The 21,574-nt window shown below is 48.3% G+C and overlaps 1 protein-coding gene across 3 annotated transcripts; it reads left to right on the top strand.

Annotated features, from left to right (window-relative positions):
- Positions 1-266: 266 nt before the first annotated feature.
- KLHL12 (kelch like family member 12) lies at positions 267-21,118 on the top strand. 3 transcript variants are annotated; one of them, XM_027444968.3, is made up of 12 exons: positions 267-341; positions 598-795; positions 4,853-5,006; positions 5,603-5,820; positions 8,358-8,507; positions 10,288-10,402; positions 12,773-12,879; positions 13,845-14,040; positions 15,028-15,186; positions 16,236-16,334; positions 19,027-19,213; positions 19,520-21,118. In XM_027444968.3, the coding sequence occupies exons 1-12, from the start codon at positions 282-284 to the stop codon at positions 19,644-19,646; spliced, it is 1,770 nt and encodes a 589-aa protein (XP_027300769.2). In that variant the 5' UTR covers positions 267-281; the 3' UTR covers positions 19,647-21,118. The 3 variants fall into 3 exon arrangements, with proteins under 3 accessions (XP_027300769.2, XP_027300768.1, XP_027300770.1); XM_027444967.3 differs by having other exon boundaries at positions 325-380; XM_027444969.3 differs by lacking the exons at positions 267-341; positions 598-795 and adding an exon at positions 2,815-4,423.
- The last annotated feature ends 456 nt before the right edge of the window (positions 21,119-21,574 follow it).

Genomic DNA, 21,574 nt, shown 5'->3' with positions numbered 1-21,574 from the left:
TCACTGTTTTCACCACTTTTCTGTTTTTTACTGTTTCGCCCTCTTTTTCTTCATTTTCTTCATTTTCGGGGCAGCAGGACCTTCCCCCTCTTACCCTACCACCCCCCCCAGCGCCACGCCTGCACGACCCCTTCCGAGCAGGCACCGGGAGTGCCATTCCCCCTTGAAAAACCACATTTCCCCACAAAAATAATAAAAATTAAAAAAACACAACTTTGCCCCTCAGGCTGGGGGGGGGGGGGGGTTGCCCGTTACCAGGCAACGGCGCGGAGCCCCCCCCGATGGGGGCGGGGCGTCGCGGCCCGCTGACGCCATCACCGCGCGGCGGGGGCGGGGGAGAGGTGCGGGAGGGAAGGGGGCGGCGCGGGGCCGCGGGGCCGGTGAGGGCGGCAGAGGGGGAAGAAGGGGGGGGGGGGGAGCACCGGGAGAGGAGGGGGGGGCGGCGCTGCCGGGCGGAGGGACCCGGGGCGGCGGTAGCGGGGCGGGAGGGGCAGGGAGGAGGAGGAGGAGAGGAGGAGGAAGGAGGAGGGGCGGTGGCGGGCGGGCGCCCCCTGGCGGGGCGGCGGGGCCATGTGGCCGTGCTGGCTGTGCCCGCAGGTGCCGGGCGCCATGGCCCCCCCCAAGGACATCATGACCAACTCGCACGCCAAATCCATCCTGAACGCCATGAACGCCCTGCGGAAGAGCGGCACGCTGTGCGACGTCACCCTCCGCGTGGAGCACAAGGACTTCCCGGCCCACCGCATCGTGCTGGCCGCCTGCAGCGACTACTTCTGCGCCATGTTCACCAGCGAGGTCGGCGGTTGAGGGAGGGCGCTGGGCGCTGAGCCCCCCCGTGGTGGGGTGGGCCCGGATTTGGTCCGGGTTGGGGGGGTGGGAGCCCACTGGATCCCTCGTGTGGTGGGCCTGGGGCCCTTTGCATGGTAGACCTGGATCCCATTGCGTGGTGGGCCCAGATCCAGTTGGGTGGGGGTCTTGGATCCCTCTTGATCCCTTGGCATGGTGGCCTGGATCCAGTTGGGTGGGGGTCTGGGGTCCCTCTGGATCTCTTGGTGTGGGGCCTGGGTCCAGCTGGGTGGTGGGCTTGGGTCCCTCTGGATCCTGTTGCTTGGTGAGCCCGGATCCAGTTGTGTTGGGGTCTTGGATTCCTCTGGATCCAGTTGGGTGGGGGTCTTGGGTCCCTTAGGATCCTGTTGGGTGGGGGTCTTGGGTCCTTCCAGATCCCTTCGCATGGTGGGCCCAGGTCCTGTTGCGTGGTGGTCTTGGATCCCTCTTGATCCCTTTTTTGTGGTGGGCCCAGCTCTCTCTGGATTCATTGGCGTGGTGGGCCCGGCTCCAGTTGGGTGGGCATCTTGGATCCCTCAGGATCCATTGGCATGGTGGGTCCAGATCCCATGGGGTGGTGGCTCTTGGTTCTTCTGGATCCCTTTGCATGGGGTCCCCTTGGGACCCCATCAGATACTTCCAGGTGGTGGCTCTGGATCCTTCTGGATTTCTCTGCGTAGAGGCCCCTGAGTCCCCTGGATCCCCTCGCAGTGGCCCCAAATCCCCCTGGATCCTTTCAACAGCAGTCCAGGATCTCCTGGTGCATCTGGGTGCCCGCACAGCAGCCCCAGAGCCCTCTGTCATGGCACAGGGGGAGCAGAGGCAGCGGCTGGGACTGTGCCCCACATCACGGTCTGCTGCGTGGCCAACCCGCACAGCAGGGAGCTGGCAAAGCAGGAGGTTCTGAGACTTGTCCCGATTTTTCTAGGGCTGGTTTGTGTCTTCCTGCTTCTGAATATCTGCCTTCCGAGGTTACCAGCCCGAGGGCAGAGCTGGGGGGGCTGTGGCGTGCACCTTAGGCCGGGTGGTGAACTAGGGCAGCCACTGGAAAACTGAAATGGAGGTGGTTCACTCACAGCCTGGCTGATAGCTGGTACCTGCTGGGCTGTGGTGCTGCTCTTGCAAAGGGGATGCAACCTTTGGGGCTGGGACCTGGGGCCCCTGTTACTTTACTCACGAAATCTCACTTGCGAGGACCTTTGCTCTCACAATATTTTTTATATTAACTCGCATTACCTACGTGCTGTTTTTCTGCATCACTGAAAGGTAACGTTAGAGTCGAAGCTAGCACTCCTTCATATTGTTAGCAGAGAGGAGTGCCAGGCCTTCTCTTTTGCAAGTTTGAGTCAATCTTTGTGGCTTTTTCATACAGAGGATGCTTTCCTCATCCTAGCAACTTCTCCATCAGCAGAGAGAAACATGACTAAGCCCAAAGGTCCTAAAGACCTTCCTGCTACCCCAGTGCTGCCTGCAGGAGAGAATCATTTCTTTCGTTGTTTTACCCAGCACTGACTAACGGTGGTGGAGCAGTCGGTTTGCCAACCCTTCCTTTGTTGGGTGCTGGGTGGGGTGAGCAGCTATCTTCGTTTTTGTAGTTCCGAGGGAAGCAACCAAAATAAGACATACGTGGACCAACCACATAACAGTGTGTTTTCTATCTACTGACTTCAATATTTCAATATTCTGTATTTCTAGCTGTCTGTTGTCTTCAAGAAATTTGCAAATTTGACAGCTTTATGCTCGTTATCTGCGTAAAGGAAATATATATTTTCTATAAAAGAAAGTACACAAAGCAAACTCAGTCCCTGGAGGCCGAAGTTCTCAGTTTATTGATAGCTTCAGCATATGCAGCTTAATAGCACTGTCCTCGCTCTTTGTGTTTTCCCCTATGTTCTTGTCGGTGCCTTTGACTTCATCTACACGGTCTACAGAGCTCCAGTTGCTCTACGTGCTGCAGAACATTCTTGTGGCTGCTAACGAAGGCTGAGGATGGGTGTACTTTGGATCTGAGCTGAGATTATCTCTCCTTGCTCCTTTATACTCTCATTTTAACTCTAACATTGTGATGACCTTAATTCATAGATACGGTTCTTCCTAGAAAGATCAGTACATCCAGTGCCCAGTGGGCATGAGTGCTCTCTCTCTCTCTCATGCCCCCACACTGCTGCTGCTGTAAGGGTTTTACTTCTTTTGCTTAGTCTCTATCCAAATTTGCTTTTTCGTACGGAAACCCCAAAATGACAAACCTGCCAAGTGACACAGGCAATTACTGTGTGTTTGTGGGAGAAGGTTCTTTCCAGGAAATGACAGCTTGGGAAGCCTCAAAGTGGCCCTACTTCCTCTGTGTGTTAATGACAAGTATGCTGGTGAGTGTAATAGGGCAGCACTTGGTTGCCATCCAAACACTTGTGGGTACGGAGTGTTTTGGCCTTGGCTGTAACTTCAGGGAACTCAAAATGCCGGATTGCAAAACGTGCCAACAGCCTCTGCAAGGGCTTCCTTTGCATTTGATTGCTCATCCTCAGCAAACCTGGGGACTACTCGGTGAGCTGCAACGCGTGGCTTTTGTCAGGGTTGGGCTGCAAGGGGTTTTGCTCAGAACTGGTCCCTGGGTTATGCCCCGTGCCACTCACGGTGTTGTGTCTGCATGGCCAGCGGAGCACTGTGCCTTTTATCTGTTGCACAAAGCATCTCGGTCTTGTTTTGGGGAATGGTTTGTCTAACCCATGCCATGAACTCATTTTGACTTCTAAATGTCGCACAGCAGGTCAAACGAGGTAATTTCCTTTTCCTGTCTGATTCTGGATGCCATGAAGTTTTTTAAATGTGTCAACAGACTTGAAAGGCCTCTCCTTCAAATTACTTTGAGCGTCACCATTCCCCCCTCCCATGTTTCTCTTGATTCCATGATCCCTGCATTGCAGAAGTGGCTCAGTCTCAGCAGAGGCTTCTCTGCTGTTGCTGTGTCATCAGCTGCCTCTGTAGGAGGACATCTGACTGCTCTTATTTTCTCTAATCGTGTATCACGGCATTTTTCCCCAGCTGTGGCCAATTCTAAGCCAAGTGATGATGCTTTGATCATGCTTCCTCTTCCCTGAGTCTTCGCTCACTCTGTCCATAACCAGCTTCAGTCTCATTCTTAGCAAGAAACGTCCAGGGTTTTCATCTGAATTGTGCTTGCACTGATACTGACCACTTCTTCAGAATTCTCAGGGAAAAAAAGCTGAGTTTTGCAGCGTGCTGCATGGCGACATCCTTCCGTTGAGGTCCATTCATGCTGACAGGAGCTCACAGCTCTGTGCGGGGTGTGATTAGTAATTCCACCTGCCAGCCCATTGTTCGTGAATCATCAGATGCTGTGCCAGCAGCTTCGTAATGGCTGCATTAAACCACCAACAGCTGATGCTCTGTGAAAATATAATCTCGGTTCTGCAGCCATAGAGGTGCAAATTGGGTGGATTCTCAGAATTTACTGTTCCCAACAGTAACATTCCGTAGAAAAAGTAATTATTCCAAAATGATGCATCTTAGAGATGATAAAAGAGCAAGGAGACAAAGTCAGGGTTGTTTAAGTACCATCACTCTACGTACTTTAATTGTGAGTTTAACATCAGTATTTCAACCTTCAACTGAATTTTTTGAGCTAGCCATTCTTTGTAGAGACTCTCACCATAAGCGAACAGGATGGATCAGGAATTGAAGTTAAGAAAGATTTTTATTTGGATTGGTTTTAGAGCAGAGAAGTAAGGTGGGGACACCATGTAAGCTGCGGCATGTCTTACACATCCAGCCCAGAAAGGAACCCCCTGAACTGTTCCTTCTAGTAAAGCTCGGAGTTTCTCACAGAAGATAAAGTTTACACGTGCCATTTGTGTATGATAATTAATTTCTGCTCAATCTCAATTTGCTCATTTTAAAATGCAGTTTGACTCTCTTCCAGATGTGTAATAAACTAAACTGCTGAGCACTGTTGCCTTTTTGACCAGATTACTGAACAATAATCCTTTGTCTCCTTTCTGATTTACAGCTCTCGGAGAAGGATAAACCCTATGTAGATATCCAGGGACTGACAGCTTCCACCATGGAAATCCTGCTAGATTTTGTGTATACAGAAACTGTTCACGTGACAGTAGAAAATGTCCAAGAACTGCTCCCAGCAGCATGCCTGCTTCAGCTAAAAGGTAATTGCCAAGAATCAGCAGAAACTGCACAATTGGTAGAGGAACTGACTTGTCTGGAAAAAAAGATGATAAAATATTATTTTTCCATGGTTTGGGCTACTTTATATCTGCATGAGAATACCCAGGAAGAAGTCAACGTAATAATAAGCAAATCCTTGATATCGCTTGGCCTTGCCATCACAATGTGTCTGGATCATAACAACCTGGTTGATGTGTGCGTATGGAGCTATCCAAGGCACCTATCAAAAAGACATTGGAGAAAGCCTTAAAAAAAATCTGGTGGCCATATCCACTAGCATATACATTCTTGGCTTATAGTCCATGAAGCTGGGTCCACTCAGATTTGAGTCAGGTCCTAGTATTGGATTTTTTTAATGTGCAAACAGAATAGACAGATTGAAACAGCCCAAACAATTGCTCTTCTGCTTAGTGTTACCATTTTCCTCAGAAGAAATGTTTGCATGCATGTGTATTTCAAGCTTGTTTTTGAGTTGGTTTTTCATTATTGTTTAGAACTTTCTTTTCTGAAGCCCTTTCCAAAGCAGAGGATTGATAGTAAGCATGCAGTGCTCATTCACCCCTCCAATTTTCCGTAGGTGTGAAACAAGCTTGCTGTGAGTTTCTAGAAAGCCAGCTGGATCCATCAAATTGTTTGGGCATTCGGGATTTTGCTGAGACACACAATTGTGTTGATCTAATGCAAGCTGCAGAGGTCTTCAGCCAGAAACATTTTCCAGAGGTGGTTCAGCATGAAGAGTTTATCCTCTTAAATCAAGAAGAGGTTGAAAAGCTCATCAAGTGTGATGAAATTCAGGTAAAACCTGAAAAGTACTGTTACCCTGCAAAGCGTTAAAGTAAAGCATTGAAACCAGTTGGGGTTAAGTCCACACTTCTAGGGTGGATTTCACACATTCAGTTCCTGAATTTTGGAATTTAATTTCCAAAAAAATTCTTCTAACTTTTCGGCCTTGTAACCTCAAACTGATGAGTAACATGCAACTTCTGTGTAAGAATTTATTGTCAGGCAAACGTTTCCTGCAAGTAAGGCAATCACAGTTGGTTACCTCTGCAGAGTTCTTGTTCCCTTTCCTCCTCATTTCCCTGGAGGAGCATTCGGAGGTTACAAAGACAAATTGTCTCAATGCCTACATATCAGAAATACCCGCAAGACATTAACTTCTATTTGTAGACCTTTGTATGCTACTCAGCAGCACAAGGAATGCATGTGTCATGCCAGGCATTTGGGTGTCCTCTGCTTTACAAGGAGCAGAATGCATGATGGTGCAGGGTAGTCAGATTCTTCAGGGAGTTACAAGAAGATTTTATTGCCTGTGAGTCTGGTACATATTCTGTTCCCTCAGGGTTAGTTTCTGGAGGATTTACTACTTGGCTGGAACTTGTCAAATACTTCTTTTTCCAAGTTTTCTATGAATATGTATTTCTTGAGAATGGAAATAAGGTGAAAATTGTGAGGACACTGGTTTATTTAATTAAGATGGATTTCAGTGAGAGTTAATGTTTGCTTCAGTTCTAAAAGAAGTGATTAAATCATTATTCAGAGTTTGCGGTAATACAAGCTCTTAGAAACAAACCCATGTAAGTGATACCTCTGGTAGAGTTCCTGAAAAGCAAGTGCAGGGCTAGCCAGAGGAGAAGTCTTAATGTATGCTTTGAAAGTCTGCTCTGAAAGTGGCCTTCTGCCACGCTGATAGCCTCTTGTTGATAAACCTGCTTGAGAAAGAACATGCAAGACAGCAATGAAAAACCCTGGTGTAGGCAGTGATCAGCAGTGGAAAAAGGCTGAGTGTGTTTGGTATTTAACAGGCAGCAGCTTCAATGCAGTGAAGCTTATGGTTGTGGTGAGTACTGGCATAACACTTCTGCTGCTCTGGACAGGGGTAATGTGTTCAGGAGCAAAAGTGATGTATTAGAGGGTACTGAGAAAGCACCAGCTGCAAAGTCCCCTGGCTTTTGGAGAAGTAGGTCTTCTTTTGGAGTAGGGTTTCACTGTGGTGTTCTATTTAGTGTTACCTGTCATATATCAAAAAAAACAGGCATGATTTAACATACAACAAAACTGTTAAATGTATCAGGGAACAGTCAGTTAAGGAGGGAATAAAACGATGTGTTGATTACTGCATTTTTGGAGGAGGTGGGGAAAATTGGAAGCAGCGAAGTACCCTGCTTTCCTTTTGTGAGCTCTAATTGTTCTTTCCCTGTAATTCAAAAATAAAGAGGCCATTTCTAATTGCAGTGTTACAAATATAAATCAATGGCATGGAAGAATTGCCTTACATAATTAACCTCTATGGCTCCCTGCTTCAGAACATTCTTCAACAAATAGCTGCAAAATGAACTTCAAAGTGTACTGGTCCTATATGGGTGGGAAGACTCGGTCTTGTTGTTACAGGTCTCCTTTTATCTTCATGTAAGTTGATCGTAATAATGATGATCATAATAAATTCATGGCTCACTTGCTTTTAAATTGGACAATCTGAAGACCTGCAAAAAGAAAATCAAGCCCAAATAATATGTAATAGGTCTCTTTACAATTAATTATTTATCTTTTCATTATCAGATTAATCTTGCACAGTCGTGCTCAGCATGCACTGGAGCTGCTGTATTTGTAAAGCTGTCCGAAGCACCTGAGGTTCTCTAAAAGTGCCAAATTTAGTTGGCTCAGCCAGTGTAAGCTCTGGAAGTGGTGTAAGCACTGGCATGTGGGGGTCCTAAGTGGAAGGAGAAATAAGTTAGAGTCAGAACAGCAGTGTTCACACCTTCTCCACTTTGAAATCCAGTCTTTTGTAGTTCCTTAAATGTAAATTGAAGTAAAAGACCTCAGGTATAGTGTTATGACTAGTGTTAAGACCAGTGTTATGACTAGAGTGTCAGCAGGGCAGCGTGTGGGCACTAGGCTGCAGGGGTTAACGTGAGGCACTTTTCTCTAAAAAGGAGACGTGATTCTGGTCACCTTTATGCTGGCACTCTGCAGACTGCAGGACAATGACCCCTGCTCCGAGTGGGAACCCTGGGCAGTTGCAGCCTTTCCCTGGGCTCTCTCAGCACTTGGGGGCCAGGTCCCACCTACCATAGGGCATTTCTGGTACTTGTACTGTCAGTTGCTGATCTCAGCTATAAGGAAAAACCAATTGCAGTTTTAAGGAAGAGAAAATAAGGGCTTGTAATCAGTGCTTGTAAATACTGCTCACAGAAATTTCCATAACAGACTAACTGGAGATGTCCTGCTCTCTTGCTGGCTCTGAGCAGCATCAGCAGTCTGAAAGTTGTCTGTTCCATGGGCAGTTGCTGAATCGCCCTGCGGTCTGATGGGTGTGTGTCTCCTCTTTCCAGGTGGACTCCGAAGAGCCTGTTTTTGAGGCAGTTATAAACTGGGTGAAGCACTCAAAAAAAGAACGGGAAGCATCGCTGCCGGAGCTGCTGCAGTATGTGCGCATGCCGCTTCTCACCCCCCGCTACATCACCGATGTCATCGACACCGAGGTATCGGCAGCCCCGTGTCCAGGGCACAGAACAGCTGGGAGCCAGTGTCTGTGTGTGGTTGTGTGCTCCCTGGTTAGAGTCCTGCTGTCCTAACAGTGTGTCAGAAGCTGCTCTCCCTACCAGTGCTTTTTGATGCTGAGCCTACAGAGGTGTCCCCGTTCAGCTGCAGTGCTCCCTGTTTTACTCGGAGGTAGTTTGCTGTGCCAACAGTGACAGCATCCAGCTTTCAGCTGGGAGGGAGTCCCATCCAGAGGAATTACTCAGTTGTCTCCTGATAGGTAGCACCTCTCTGTTCTCATCTATTACCTTCTGTAAGGAGCTTTCTGTCTTCCATTCATAAGCCCTAGTGGGTCTCCTGTAGGTGGAGACAGGCTGTTGGCATGGGATACTAGGGAGGAAATGGCTGGAGAGGGCCTCATCAGGAGTTGTTTTAGGTACAGATGCCCTTGGTTGAGGAGAAAAGCAGCACGTTAGGTCCAGGGTCAACACACAGCTGAGAGCCAGATGTAATCCTTCGCGTGGCTGGGGTGTTGCAGAGGCAAACCAAAATGTGGGTGATTACAGATCATGAAGCTTTTGCAGTGCAAGTTTAATTCCAAATAAGTGATGCTGACCCAGTGTAAGCTTTGACAGGAAGGTGCAGAGAAGGTTCAAACCAGTGTCCTTGTCCGATGGTGATGTGAGCTGTGGCTACTAGCCTTCATCAAGTGCTGAGTGCAAAGTGAAGATGTGGTTACATATGAAAGTGGCTGATCTAGCAACATCATCTCTGATGTGCCAATGGCTGCCTACTACAGGTGTTCTTAAATAGGGTCAGCAAGTATGTAGTCAAGTAGTGCCAGGGCTAAAATGTGCTTAGTGAGATTGGTATGGTCCACCTTAAACTGAAATTGAGGTTAACACAAGAGGGACTGGTCCCAGAACAATTAAGTCTGTTCCAAAAGCAGGCGAACACATTGTGTGGATAGGGCCCCAGCTTTCTTACTGCCCAGGATGGCACCTCTAAACTGGAGGTGAGAGGTGATGATGGTAAGACATCATCATCTTGGAACAGTGTGGAGGGAAGAGGGTTGGCTGTGTGGCATCATCTGCCCTGAACACCCTGTCCTTGCACAACCACAAAGAAATTGTAAAAATAAATCTTAGCTTATTGCAACATGAAACACCCAAAGGGAACTGAACGCTGAACATTCAGGGGAGGGGAACGACACTCTGTGTTACTCACGGAGGATATGGCTGTCCTTGGGTGCAGCGCCCCCAGCTTCTTTTGAAGGAGACCTTACCTGCTTCTGTAGTCTCTTTGTAGCTCAGTGTCCCGTGTGTATAGGGATCGAGCTAATGGACCCAGCAAAACTGCTTAGTTTGTGCTTTGCTCCTTGTTTCGTCTTCAATGGCAGGTGCATGTTGAGTTGATGATGTGGGGCAGATCCAGCCAAACTGATTTCAGTCCCTGCCAGTCCCCCTTCACAAATGTATTTCTGCTGGCTTACATGTAGCAGAAGTGGATTTCCCTTAGTTTTCCAATGTAAGTATTTTTATCATGGAACCTGCAGTGCCAGACTTTGCATGAGAAACGAGCCATGTCTTTCCAGCTGCAGTTTAGTTTTGCGTTGTCTTTGCCTTTCCTTGCATGCAGCATTTGCACCATGACACTACTAGCAGCAGCCTGCACACAGGTCATTTCAATGCTGTCTGAATTGACCAGAGCTGGCTTCAGGACAGTTCTCAGCAGGGATCTTAAAATACCTCACGCATACCAGTGACTCATGTTTTTCCTCAGCCTTTTATCCGATGCAGTCTGCAGTGCAGAGACCTCGTCGATGAAGCTAAGAAATTTCATCTTCGGCCTGAGCTCCGCAGTCAGATGCAGGGACCCAGGACAAGAGCACGTCTAGGTGAGCAGCAAGGGCAAGGTCACCGAGAAGGTCTGGGGAACTGGCAGGTGTTGTGCTACAGGTGCTGGACAGTGCCTTGTAATTGTGCAGAAGAGCTTTGCAGCAGTAACTTCTTGACACACAGTCCCCTGTGGTAAAGAAAGGGGAGCAGGGGACAGAAGTGTGTTTTCGTAGCACAGGTACTTACTGGCAGCGCAGGGACTGGTTGGTTACCTTCAATCCAAGGCCTCTGCTGTAACCACAAAAAGAGTTTACTGAATTATTGGTGCTTCCAGATATGTTTGCTTAGCATGCAACTGTCCAAGAAGTTTGTGAAGAGTTTCTTCCTATCTGAAAAGGCAGTTATCAGCGTCAGAGATAAAAAGAAACAACTGTATGAGAGTGAAGGTTAGTTTTCAACAGGGAATCTGAGAGGGGAAGGCACAAGGAGGAAGACAGAGAGGTGTCTCATTCCTTTCAGAGGTACATTTTTCTTAACCTCTTTTTCAACTTAATCTCTTAGGACAAAAAAAAAACGCTGGTTTTATCTGCTCTTTCAGTGCCTCCTACTGAGCACAGTTGTTGAGTTGTTGGGAAAAGTGCTTGGCTTAAGGCTGGAAGCTCTTGGGAGTAGCACAAACAGTAGGAATTACCCCCAGGAGAAGAAAAAGCATTTTCAGCTTCTTCCTAACAATGGCCCTTCCTCACCTGACTCCCGTTCCCATGTCTCCAGACTCACTCTCTCTGCCTTTACCCCGGCTGCACTCGCAGAGCTCTGCCCTTGGTGCCAGCACTGACACCTCTTCCCTCAAGCAGCCCTCCCTGGGTGCTCTCCAGTGCTGCTGCTTGTGGAGAGGGACCCTGAAAAAAAGCTTTGTGGCCAATTCTTGTTATTAACATTGTTTTAGGGGATGGAAAACAATTTAAATACTAAAAGAGGAGGGCAAATTAGGTTTGTCAGAGAGAGATTGATTAGGTTTTTGGCCCGGAGGCATTATTGTTATGATGTGGTTTGACCTCCAGCATAGTCCAGCCCACAGCACGTCTTCTTTTTTTCCGGGAACATCCTCCATCAATTTCAGTGACATTCAGTTCTGCTCTGCCCGCTGTTTCAGAAAGAGGCATTGCATTTTGTTCGTGGTTGGAATATTTGAACTGATAAAAGAAATGTCACAGAATTGTTTCATTACTTATATTGGCAAAAAAGTTTGCACCTTGTTTCAAAGGTTCATCTCCTTCAGATTCAGTCCAAGTTTTTTTTTGTTTGTTTTTTTAAACTGATTCAATACCATCTGCTATCAGGAGTGCTCTTATCATCTGTCATTTATTAATGGTCATCAGGTTGCCTGTTAACTTCCTGTTGGATAAACTGAACTGATCCTGCTATCAACTGTCATAATGTACAGGAAACTTTCTAAGTTCCAATTTGTCTTTGGAGCTTTTTTCTGAGTCCTTTCAAGTTACATTTTATGTTATTCTCCTTCATCTGAAGTGGCAATTGTTTTGCTTTAGGATGGACAAGGTCTTGCTAAATCTTTGTTGCTCAACGTTCAGCCTTTCTGCAACGAAAAGCTGGATAGCTCTGAACTCTATTAAAATTCTCTACTACACAAATGCAGGGATGATCATCTGTTTCTAAAACTATGATAGAAACCCTACCTTCAAGGCAATCGTTATAAGGGAAATCAGAATTAAATAAGAAATTAGAACTCCCCAGGTCACAAGTCTTATTTTTCTGTCAAGGAGAAAATAAGAAAAAGTCAGGGACCCTTTGAGAGAACAGAAAGTAAAGGGAAGGCAACTTTGAAATAACATACATTAAGACATAAGAGAGAATTCTTGGGAAAATATTGCATTATTTTTTCAGGCTTCAGTGAGCTTAACTTTTACTTCTTGGAGAAATGGTGGAAAAAAAGAAGGTGCTATCTGTTTTGGATGTCACTTGTAAATGAGGAGAGAATGCCATTCTTTGTGAGGAGGGTGGAGGGAAGCAGCCATCCTCCTTCAGCTTTCTCAGGGCTAAGAAGTTTACAAAAGAAACATGGGAGAGAATACAAAAGAAGACATAAACAAGCCAACTTGTGTTCTTAGGGTCCGTCTAACATGGGGAGGAACTGCCCGCCAGTGGACAGCTTCTAGCACCCAGTTTAGTCTTACGGCCACTCACCCTGGAAGGGTTTCTCTCTTCCTACCCACTGACACGAGAGGGGACCCGGGTGACTTTTATCTGCATTAGGTGCTTGCTTCAGAACAGTGATTAAAAAAAAAAGGGTGATTTAGAGGCTGCTTCTTGCACCAAGGAAGGCTCGGTGTTTACTCAAATGATTGCCTTGAGGTGCCCCTTTGGTTGTGAAGGGACTGACCTGACGTTGCTCTCCCTCTTTGCTCTAGGAGCTAATGAAGTCCTGCTTGTGATCGGCGGCTTTGGCAGCCAGCAGTCACCTATTGATGTTGTGGAGAAATACGACCCGAAGACTCAGGAGTGGAGTTTCTTGCCCGTAAGGGACCAGTTTTGACTATCATGGGGCTCTACAGATTGCTGTCATCAAACACTCACCATATGACCACATACCACCCTCTAAATAAAATTCCTCTTTGGGTTTCTCTGCATTCTGCTTAGAATTTATGACAGAAATTCATTAGGGTTTATGAGGTTTACACTGTGAATGCTAAAACTGCTTCATGTTTGAAGATTTACTAAATAAGCTTTTTATGAGAGCTTGCTGTCATATTTCTAATGAGATGAGCCTTCAGAGACCCACATCTTTGTTGTGGGAGTGAGAATTTATGAGAGGCATTTTTGATCTTAGGGGGGTGTTAAGCTCTGAAGTTTAGTAATGATAATTGAAATGTCAATAGGAGCAGTATAATCAGTCCTGCTTTCAGGCAGGCTGCATGATCTCTGCTTGCATTGTTTCTGAGCAAAGCAGGATATATTTAGGAAGAGAGCTTCTGCATTGGGGACTATTTCTACTGAAATTTAAAATTGGCTTTATCAGTGTGAAATGGTGGAGAAGTGCCTCTACTTTAGCATCTGTAGTCACAGAAGAACTTACACTACCTTCTCCAAAATTCTGTTCTTTTTTGGAGGCCAAAAATTTTGGATATTTCCATCAGATCACAGTCTCCACATTTTTCCCCTTGACAGTCTCTGCAGGGAGCCAGTGGGAGGAACACAAACCTCCAAGATGCATCAAAGACTCAGCAGAGACAGAGGATAAGTTGACATTCTAATGCAAAATATTTTAGCACAAGGAAACCTGGGCAGCAAGAGTAGAAGCAGAGGAAGTCAGATGCAATTTATACATTTTAGCCAGGGCTGTGCCCTTGAAATCCACAGTGCCATTTGTCTCTTTGGCCATTTTCCAAAAGAGCAGTGAAACAGGATGGAAGAACCGCAGTTGCTGTACATATGTCGGTGTTATTTCCTCTCCTTGACCCTTTATTGTCTTGGCCCTTTTAGAGCATTACCCGTAAGAGGCGCTACGTTGCTACGGTGTCCCTGCACGATCGGATCTACGTGATCGGGGGGTACGACGGCCGCTCGCGCCTCAGCTCTGTGGAGTGCTTGGATTATACGTCAGACGAGGATGGAATCTGGTACTCTGTAGCTCCGATGAACGTGCGGCGAGGCCTAGCAGGAGCCACGACCCTGGGAGGTAGGTCCAGGTCGCTGCACTGGCAGGGCAGTTCTCTGTCGTTCCTGTCCTCTGGTCGTCCTGAAATGCCCTGAGCTGGCACACGCAGAGCCAGTGGCTCTGAGAGTCTGAAAGTCTGGCATCTCACTTGGATGGAGAAATGGAAAACTTCTTGTGTGTGTATCCCAAGAGGAGTTCTGTCTCCATTCTTCAGGCATGTGTCTGTGCGTTGAGGGATGGCAGCTCAAGGAAGGGTTATGGGGTGGGAAGCTCTCGGGGTGGTGACGGTGTTGGGTAGTGCTGAGCACAGGAGTACAGCAGTAACTATCCAGCACTGGATAAGAATTGAATAAGAGTGAGTGGTTATAAACAGGCCATAAAGAATTGGTGTGGAAATGAGAGGAAGTTTTATAGCCGTTAAAGTAGTGGTAATCTTCTTAATAATATTGGTTACATAACATTCATTACATTTCAAATTCTTACTGTATCTATTCTGATGAAACTTCTGTAAAAAATGTGGCCGTTTTGAAGATGACACTTGACAGATTTGTGAAGCATCATGTGCATTAGGTTCTCCAGCATAAGGAGCTGGTCTTGATGCCTTTTGGATCCTCTCCGTTTGCTACCCTATAATCACATTCTCTGGGGCGGTGCTGAGGTGGTGTTAATGGTGGCAGGGTTTGGGCACACCACTTTTTCTGTATGTTCTGCAGGATGAAAAAAAAATAGCTGGGACATGTATGCTTTCTTTTATCCATCACCAAGAAGCAGATTTAAAGGCCAGATGGGATTTGTGTTTGTTTGGTGTGTTGGGTCTGTGAGCAGGCTAATGCAGCGAGCCAGGGTGAGAGGCTGGGTTCGTCTTGGCTCTCAGCGTGCCAAGCTCTGCAGTTGTTCCTGCATTTCGCAGTCCCTGTTGTAGGTTTGCTCCATCTGTGAGGGCCTTCTCGCTCTATGAGCACGTTTGGTCCTCGATGCGGTGAGTCCAGCCTCTCTCTCACGTTGCAGACATGATCTACGTTTCTGGTGGGTTCGATGGAAGCCGACGTCACACCAGCATGGAGCGATACGACCCCAACATCGATCAGTGGAGTATGCTGGGAGACATGCAGACAGCACGGGAAGGAGCGGGGCTCGTCGTAGCAAACGGAGTTATCTATTGCCTCGGTAGGTACCAGAGGACCTCAAGGCATTCAGCAAATAGGTGCTTTTTGCAGAAATGGCAGCGCAGATCCTTTCTGCACCAGTTACAGCGCATCTGGGTTAGAAGAGACACCCAGAAGATTTAATTTCACCGAACTGAGCACTGCACGGCGCTGTCAGCCAGTGCAGCCTGTTCTCATCACCCTGTTCTCACAGGGCTGAGGCTGGATCTGCCCCACAACAGTAAATGCTGTTAGAAGCAAATGGATCACAGTCAGCCTGCATTTGAGGGACTGCTGAAGCGTAGGGGTGAGCAGTGGCAGCTGAGGTTTGCAGGGCCAGGGTAGTGGCTGAAATGCTCCAGAACATGAAGCAATGCTGGCTGTAGCACTCTGGAAATGTACCTTAGGCTGTATGTGTTCTAACTCCCTTCTGCAGCACTTGTTTCATTTTCAGAGACCCCTGAGTTTCAGATAACCAAATCATTCTAAAGATCTTAATAAGCTTGTTCTGGAGATACTTCCAAGGCACCAAAAAAGGCAGGCCCAGCACTATTTTCTGCCCTCATCGGTTGCAGTCTTGTTGTTCTTGGGGAGTCTTGAATATCAGACACTGGTTTATGGGTCTCACTTCTCTCTCCCAAGTTCCTCGTCCCCATGCTGTCCCCCAAGGCAGATGCCAGCACAGTGCTCCTTTGCTGAAGCAGCACAACACCATTTTTTGGTATTGTCTTGTGAAACTGCTCTTTCAGCTTTTAATGCTTTCATCTTCAAGGCATCCCAGCGTATGCTATGTTTAGGAATATGGGCATCGGGCTTGGAGGTGGCTCTGCAGTGCAGCTCTAAGCTGGCTGTAGTGGTTTGGAGGGGCAGTACCAGCGCTTGCTCCAAGCTGGCTCAGGTCTGGCCCTGCAAGCTGCAGAGATCCTCGGTGTTCTGCCTGCCCAGCGTTGGGAGTTGTGCTGGTCGCAGGGCGGTGCCATGCCAAGGGTGAACCGGGCATGTTACTACTCCCTACACAGAAAACATTTTCCAGAACTCAGACCCGTGTTTTGCTCCTCTCTTCCGTTTCAGGTGGCTATGACGGGCTGAACATTCTGAATTCTGTCGAGAGGTACGATCCCCACACTGGACACTGGACAAATGTCACACCAATGGCCACCAAGCGCTCAGGTAAGAGCCCACAGAGCCTTGAGGTTAAAAGTGTTGTGCTGCACTGAGGAAGCCGTCATTGCTGACTTGTTCTGCTGTTCTTCGGGATGTTGGCTGGTGTCAGTGGGTGGACTGGCATTGAGCAGGGACTGTGGATTAGTTCTCACATGCCCGATGTCTGCATCCCATGCTAAGATGTGAATAAAGGAATGTGCCTGTGGTTTTATAGGTTGCAGGGAGAGGAAGTCTTGTGTGACTGCCCTAACTAGGAACCGGTGCATGGCTTGAAAAAAATCTGGCAAGGAAGAAGCAATGTAACAATCCCGTGTAAGATAATGGGACAGTTTGCTAAGTCAGTGCTCATCAACTGCACAGGGCACTGTAAAGGCAGGGGTGCTTGGCAAGCTCTCTTTCACCTGCCTTGCACTTTGTGAAGTGCTGGGCCTCAGCTCCTGGGGCAGCAGAGCTGCTCAGCTAATGATGACTCAAAACATCGTGCAGCCACACTTCAGTTATCCCCATCAACTTGCAGTTTCTCCATCCTGCTTGGAGTCCTCTCTGAGCTTTAAGTTTGGCAGCTAGGAGAAAAATAAAGTTTAAAGCCTCCTTTTGGAGTGATTTACTGTCTCAGCTGTTACTCATTTCTCAAAGAAGTGCAGCTCCCTTCTCCCTGTGTGCTCCAGTGCTGGCCCCAGGCCACTGCACTGCGCCTCAGGCCTGCCCCAAGCCTCATGGCAGTGCTCGAGAGCAGCCGTGGCCTTGCTGAGCTGCACGTGGCAGGGTGGGAAGCTCAGTGCTCCACAGCTTTGTGGTTCTTGATGGAGGAGTTCTGCTTACAGGCAGTCTTTCAAAACCCTTTTGAAGTTGCTTTTTCTCTAATAATTCCAATAAATGTCCTTTACAATTAGCCTAGGCAGCCTTATTTCTCTTTGTTCTCTGCTGTAGTATTCTTGTTTAGAGACAAGAGCTGGTTACTCAATTAAAACTGTTCTCTGTTCTAAAAACATTCAGGCTTTCTTGTGCCTGCAGTGCATTCACCAAAACCTCAGCCTTTAAATATTTACTCCTGTGACAGAGCCATTCCTGTTAAGTTTGGGTTGGAAAGTATTTCCCATATGCTAAGAATGGATTTGATTTAGAAGTTGGTTGCTTTACACACCCAGAAAGATCCCACATACCAATGTGTGATAAATCTATGGCTTTTCCTACATCAGAGGAAACATGCAAGACCTAATCACGGATCTCCAGAAAGCGTAAGAATGGGATGCCTTTTTCCAAGCGGTCTGTTGTGTGCACCACAGAAGATGTCTTCTGGCAAGACCAAAAGCAAAGAGTTCAAAGGGAAAGCCATTTATAAGAAGTCTTTCCCAGGTCCGTGCCAGTTTCCCACAAGACTTGGAGGCTTTTGATAGCAGTGCCTCAGCCCGCAGAGCAGACTGCTTCAGTGCCACAAGCAAGCAGGAACGCTGTGAGGCTCCTCATACCAGCCACTTTCCTTCCTCAGTGCCGTGACTGGGAGCACAGAGATCTGAAGCAGGGATGTGCCCCAAAATGCTGCTGGGCACAGTTTATTTCTTCTGTCACTCCGTGGTACTAACACCACTACTAGTAGCTTACATACTGGTTGCATACTGCTCTGGTCCCTTCTCAGCTGAAGTTTCCCCCACCGAAGCTCTCAGAGAACCCACGGGGGCAGTCTGGTGCTCTCATAAGGACAGATGGCGAGAGGGAGGTTGCATGTAGTGGGACAGATAATCTCTTACACCTTGTTTGTAGAAGAAACAGACCAGTTCCCAGGAGCTGTAGGGTAGCTGGCTTGTTTCCTTAGGAATACTTATCAGTGCAATACCTACATGGTGGTGGTAACGTCCTGACAGGGTTTACTCAGCTCTGGAGACACAGCTCAGAACAGCAGCAGCTGTTGGCAGGAGCACACAAGGCCATGGAGCGCACAGGTATCTGATTTACCTTGTGTTCTTCGGTGCTTCTTCCTGAGAGGGGCTGCAGTCTGCAAGCTGAGGCTGGCAGGGGGTTATTTCTGCTGTTGTCGCAAATCCCAAGTCAGGTCAGCTCTGTCACTGATCAGTTTTCCTGGGGCAGGTGAGAACAGCAGCTCTGCCATGCCTCAGCCACTTGAGCCTCTGTGCCTGTGCAGCAGACACCAGCTTTCATTTCCCTGCCTCCCAGAGAAGCAGTGTGAAAGAAATCCCTCCTCCAGCGTCACGTGGAGCAGGGGCATTGTCCTGGCTACAGCCAGGGCTGGGTGACACCAGGGAGCCAGAAACAGCAGAGAAACCCAGCTCTGTGGTGAAACCCACCAGGAGCACATGGCTTGTGGCAGCCTGTGCAGGGCTTGGGGTGTCCTTCAGCCAGGGTGAACGTCTTGCCCTGCTCCTGCTGCCCTGGCTGCAGTGCTGCTCAGATCCCCTGGAGCTGGAGATCCAGCAGCATTCGGTAGTTTGAGGTCTCCGTGTATCATTTTGGAGGCACCAAAATGGGTGATAGCTCTTCAGTGATCCTTTAGATATTTATTCTCTTTTATATTTATATATAGATTAATACACATATATTTATTGATAGATGAAAGCATAAGGAGATATCCTCTGAAGAGGAAGAACTGACCTAGTTCAGCCTTGCTGACAGCAAGCCCTGGGCACAGTGCCGACAGTGTCAGTCGTGGCTGTAACTCTTCCATCCTCCTCTCTCTCCCCAGGGGCTGGAGTGGCTCTGCTGAATGACCATATTTATGTAGTTGGTGGGTTCGATGGGACAGCACATCTCTCTTCCGTGGAAGCCTACAACATTCGCACTGATTCCTGGACAACTGTAACAAGCATGACAACTCCCCGCTGCTACGTCGGGGCCACGGTGCTGCGGGGAAGGCTGTATGCAATCGCTGGGTAAGAGACAGCCCTGGGCTGGAGAGGAAGATGCTCTGCTTGCTGGAAGAGGTGCGAGTGATTTGAGGTGGCGCAACCTGCTGCCACATTTTAGGTGGCCTCTCCCAGCCCATATAGGCAGTGTGATGGTTCAGGGCCAAGACAGGCAGGAGGGTGGCAGCAGATAGCAAAAGAGAGCCTCATAAAATGGTTTTATTTCAGGCTGTCCCTGCCGTATGTAACTGTCCAGCCTCCCAGAAAGGACTGGGAACACCTCAACCTCTTCCTGCAGCAGCATCCCTCACCTGTAACTTTCTGTCCTGGCAGGTACGATGGCAACTCCCTGCTGAGCAGCATTGAGTGCTACGATCCCATCATCGACAACTGGGAGGTGGTGACCTCCCTGGGGATGCAGCGGTGTGATGCTGGAGTCTGTGTCCTTCGGGAGAAGTGATGCGGAGGGCGCTTACAAAGAAGAACACCCTAAAAAGTCTCTGCTGGAAGAAGAGTCCCAAGTGATTTGCAGTGACTGTTTCTGAGAGGTGTGGATGCTGTGGAAGTAGGCACCAGAACAGCAGCTTTCTGTGCTGCTTTGACTAGAGCATGTGCATAAACGTGTTATCTCAGCAGTCATTTGAAATCGGGGGCTCTGCGTGAAGCTGGAGAGAGGTGGTGAAGTGGATCAGGAGAAGCTGCATTCTCTGCTGTTCCTGTGGCTAATTCTATCAGCAGAGCCGGGGTGCCCCCAGAATTGGCATCAGCCAGCGTGGTGAAAATCCAAGGACATCTACACACAACTGGGGGTCTCTTCAGCCACTGCAGGACCGTGCGGGTCCTCTGGTTGCTCTCAGCAACATGGACGTGTGCGGGTGGAATCCAGCTGCTCTTATGTTCCAGCTTCAAATCATCTTGTACATACTGAATGTTTTTAATTTGCTCCTCAAGCACGTATCTGTGCAGAGCCAAATTGAGTGAGCATGTGTAAGGGGGTCCTGCACTGGAGCTGCATCCGCAGGTTCCTCCCGGGTCTGCACACAAGGAGTCGCAGATTAAAGCTGTCAACTACTGAGACCCAAAAGCCTGAGGCTGCTGGGGGCAAAGGGCAGGGGGGAGAAACTCACTGCCTAGCGTGGAGGCGGATCTGCAGCACTTGTGCTCCAATCACGGGACTCACCGAGGTTCACCACATCACATTTCCCTTGAGAAGCTTGACAGATCCAGCTGCAAAAAGCTGCATTTTCTGGCAGCAGGAGCCTTGCTGTGACAGGCAGTGCCTTTGCTCCTACCCCTGCAGGGAGGTTACCTCGCAGAGGCTGAGGCCCTGAGTGTAGGGACGCAATTGCTACTGTCTATGTTGACCTTGCTGGCGAGTGACTGCGGTTCTTCCCTGGACAGGTGTCTGTCCAGCACACCCACGTCAGCCTTGTAGTCAAGTTCATTGTGTTGATTTTCCTTTTCTCCAGGATTTTTCTGCTTCCAGGCGCGGTTTGGAGTGACACCCAGGGTACCGTTTTGCCCCTGTGTTCTCAGCTCTCCCCTGCCTCTTAACTCCACATCCTCTTACACCAGCTGTTCTTTGCCTGCCCCACAAGCCCCAGGTGAGCGTTTCACCACTGGCTCCCTGGGGCACTCTCCCCAGCATGTCTCCTGCCTTGCTGTGTTTCTGGCAGCGCGGGCTTTCCTCTGCCGTCAGCTTGGCCCCCGCAGTGCCTGGGCTCTGTGTAGTGCTGCTCGTCGAGCTTACTGCTGACTCCTTGCTTAGGGGACAGGGTGGGATCAGGGATGTGGTAGCATGACTTAATTATGCACTTTCAGCCAACGCTCTGACCTTCTGCGTTTGTTTCTATTACACAAGTGTTCTGTGGTTTTGTTTCCTATGTTTATTTTTTAATGAAAACATAAAGAATAAAGTATTTCCTGAGCCAGTGGGAGCTTCGCTTCTGTTCTCTACCCTCAAGACATTTGCCTGATCTCCACGCTGAGGATTTGTACAAAACCCTGGTAAGACCAGGCAGCCACCTTCAGCTGTGCCTCTGCCCTGCTGCTTCGGTCTCTGAGTGGCATTAAAGAGCAAGGGCTCCATCCTTTTGGGATCTGCAGTGCAAAAGCCAGTGGGGCCTGGGAGGACGTCCTAACTGAGAATTAATTTGTTGCAAGAGGTGCTTGCGAAGAGTGGCAGCAGAGATGAGGAAAACACCCTGTGATAATACTGTTGTAACAGAGTCTGCAGTTGCAAAAAATAACAGCTCCTTTGTCCGCCATGGAAGAGTGGGATGAATGGAGCCCAGTATTAATTCAGCTGTCACTGGCGTAGCTGCAAACTGCTCTCCTGGTTTCTCTCTACAAACCTTCTGGTGATTTTAAAACAAGCTGCTGTGTCCT

The sequence above is a fragment of the Anas platyrhynchos genome, chromosome 27, assembly GCF_047663525.1.
Source record: "Anas platyrhynchos isolate ZD024472 breed Pekin duck chromosome 27, IASCAAS_PekinDuck_T2T, whole genome shotgun sequence".
NCBI lineage: Eukaryota > Metazoa > Chordata > Aves > Anseriformes > Anatidae > Anas > Anas platyrhynchos.
The sequence above is the reverse complement of the archived record's forward strand: the minus strand, read 5'-3'. Positions and strand labels throughout refer to the sequence as shown.

What these genes read in the sequence shown, in the direction of transcription:
- KLHL12 (XM_027444968.3), top strand. Translation starts at nt 282, where the DNA reads ATGGGGGCGGGGCGTCGCGGCCCGCTGACGCCATCACCGCGCGGCGGG. An exon ending in AGGAGTGGAGTTTCTTGCCC is followed by an intron (nt 12,880 to 13,844) that starts GTAAGGGACCAG and finishes TGGCCCTTTTAG; the next exon opens with AGCATTACCCGTAAGAGGCG. An exon ending in CGGAGTTATCTATTGCCTCG is followed by an intron (nt 15,187 to 16,235) that starts GTAGGTACCAGA and finishes CTTCCGTTTCAG; the next exon opens with GTGGCTATGACGGGCTGAAC.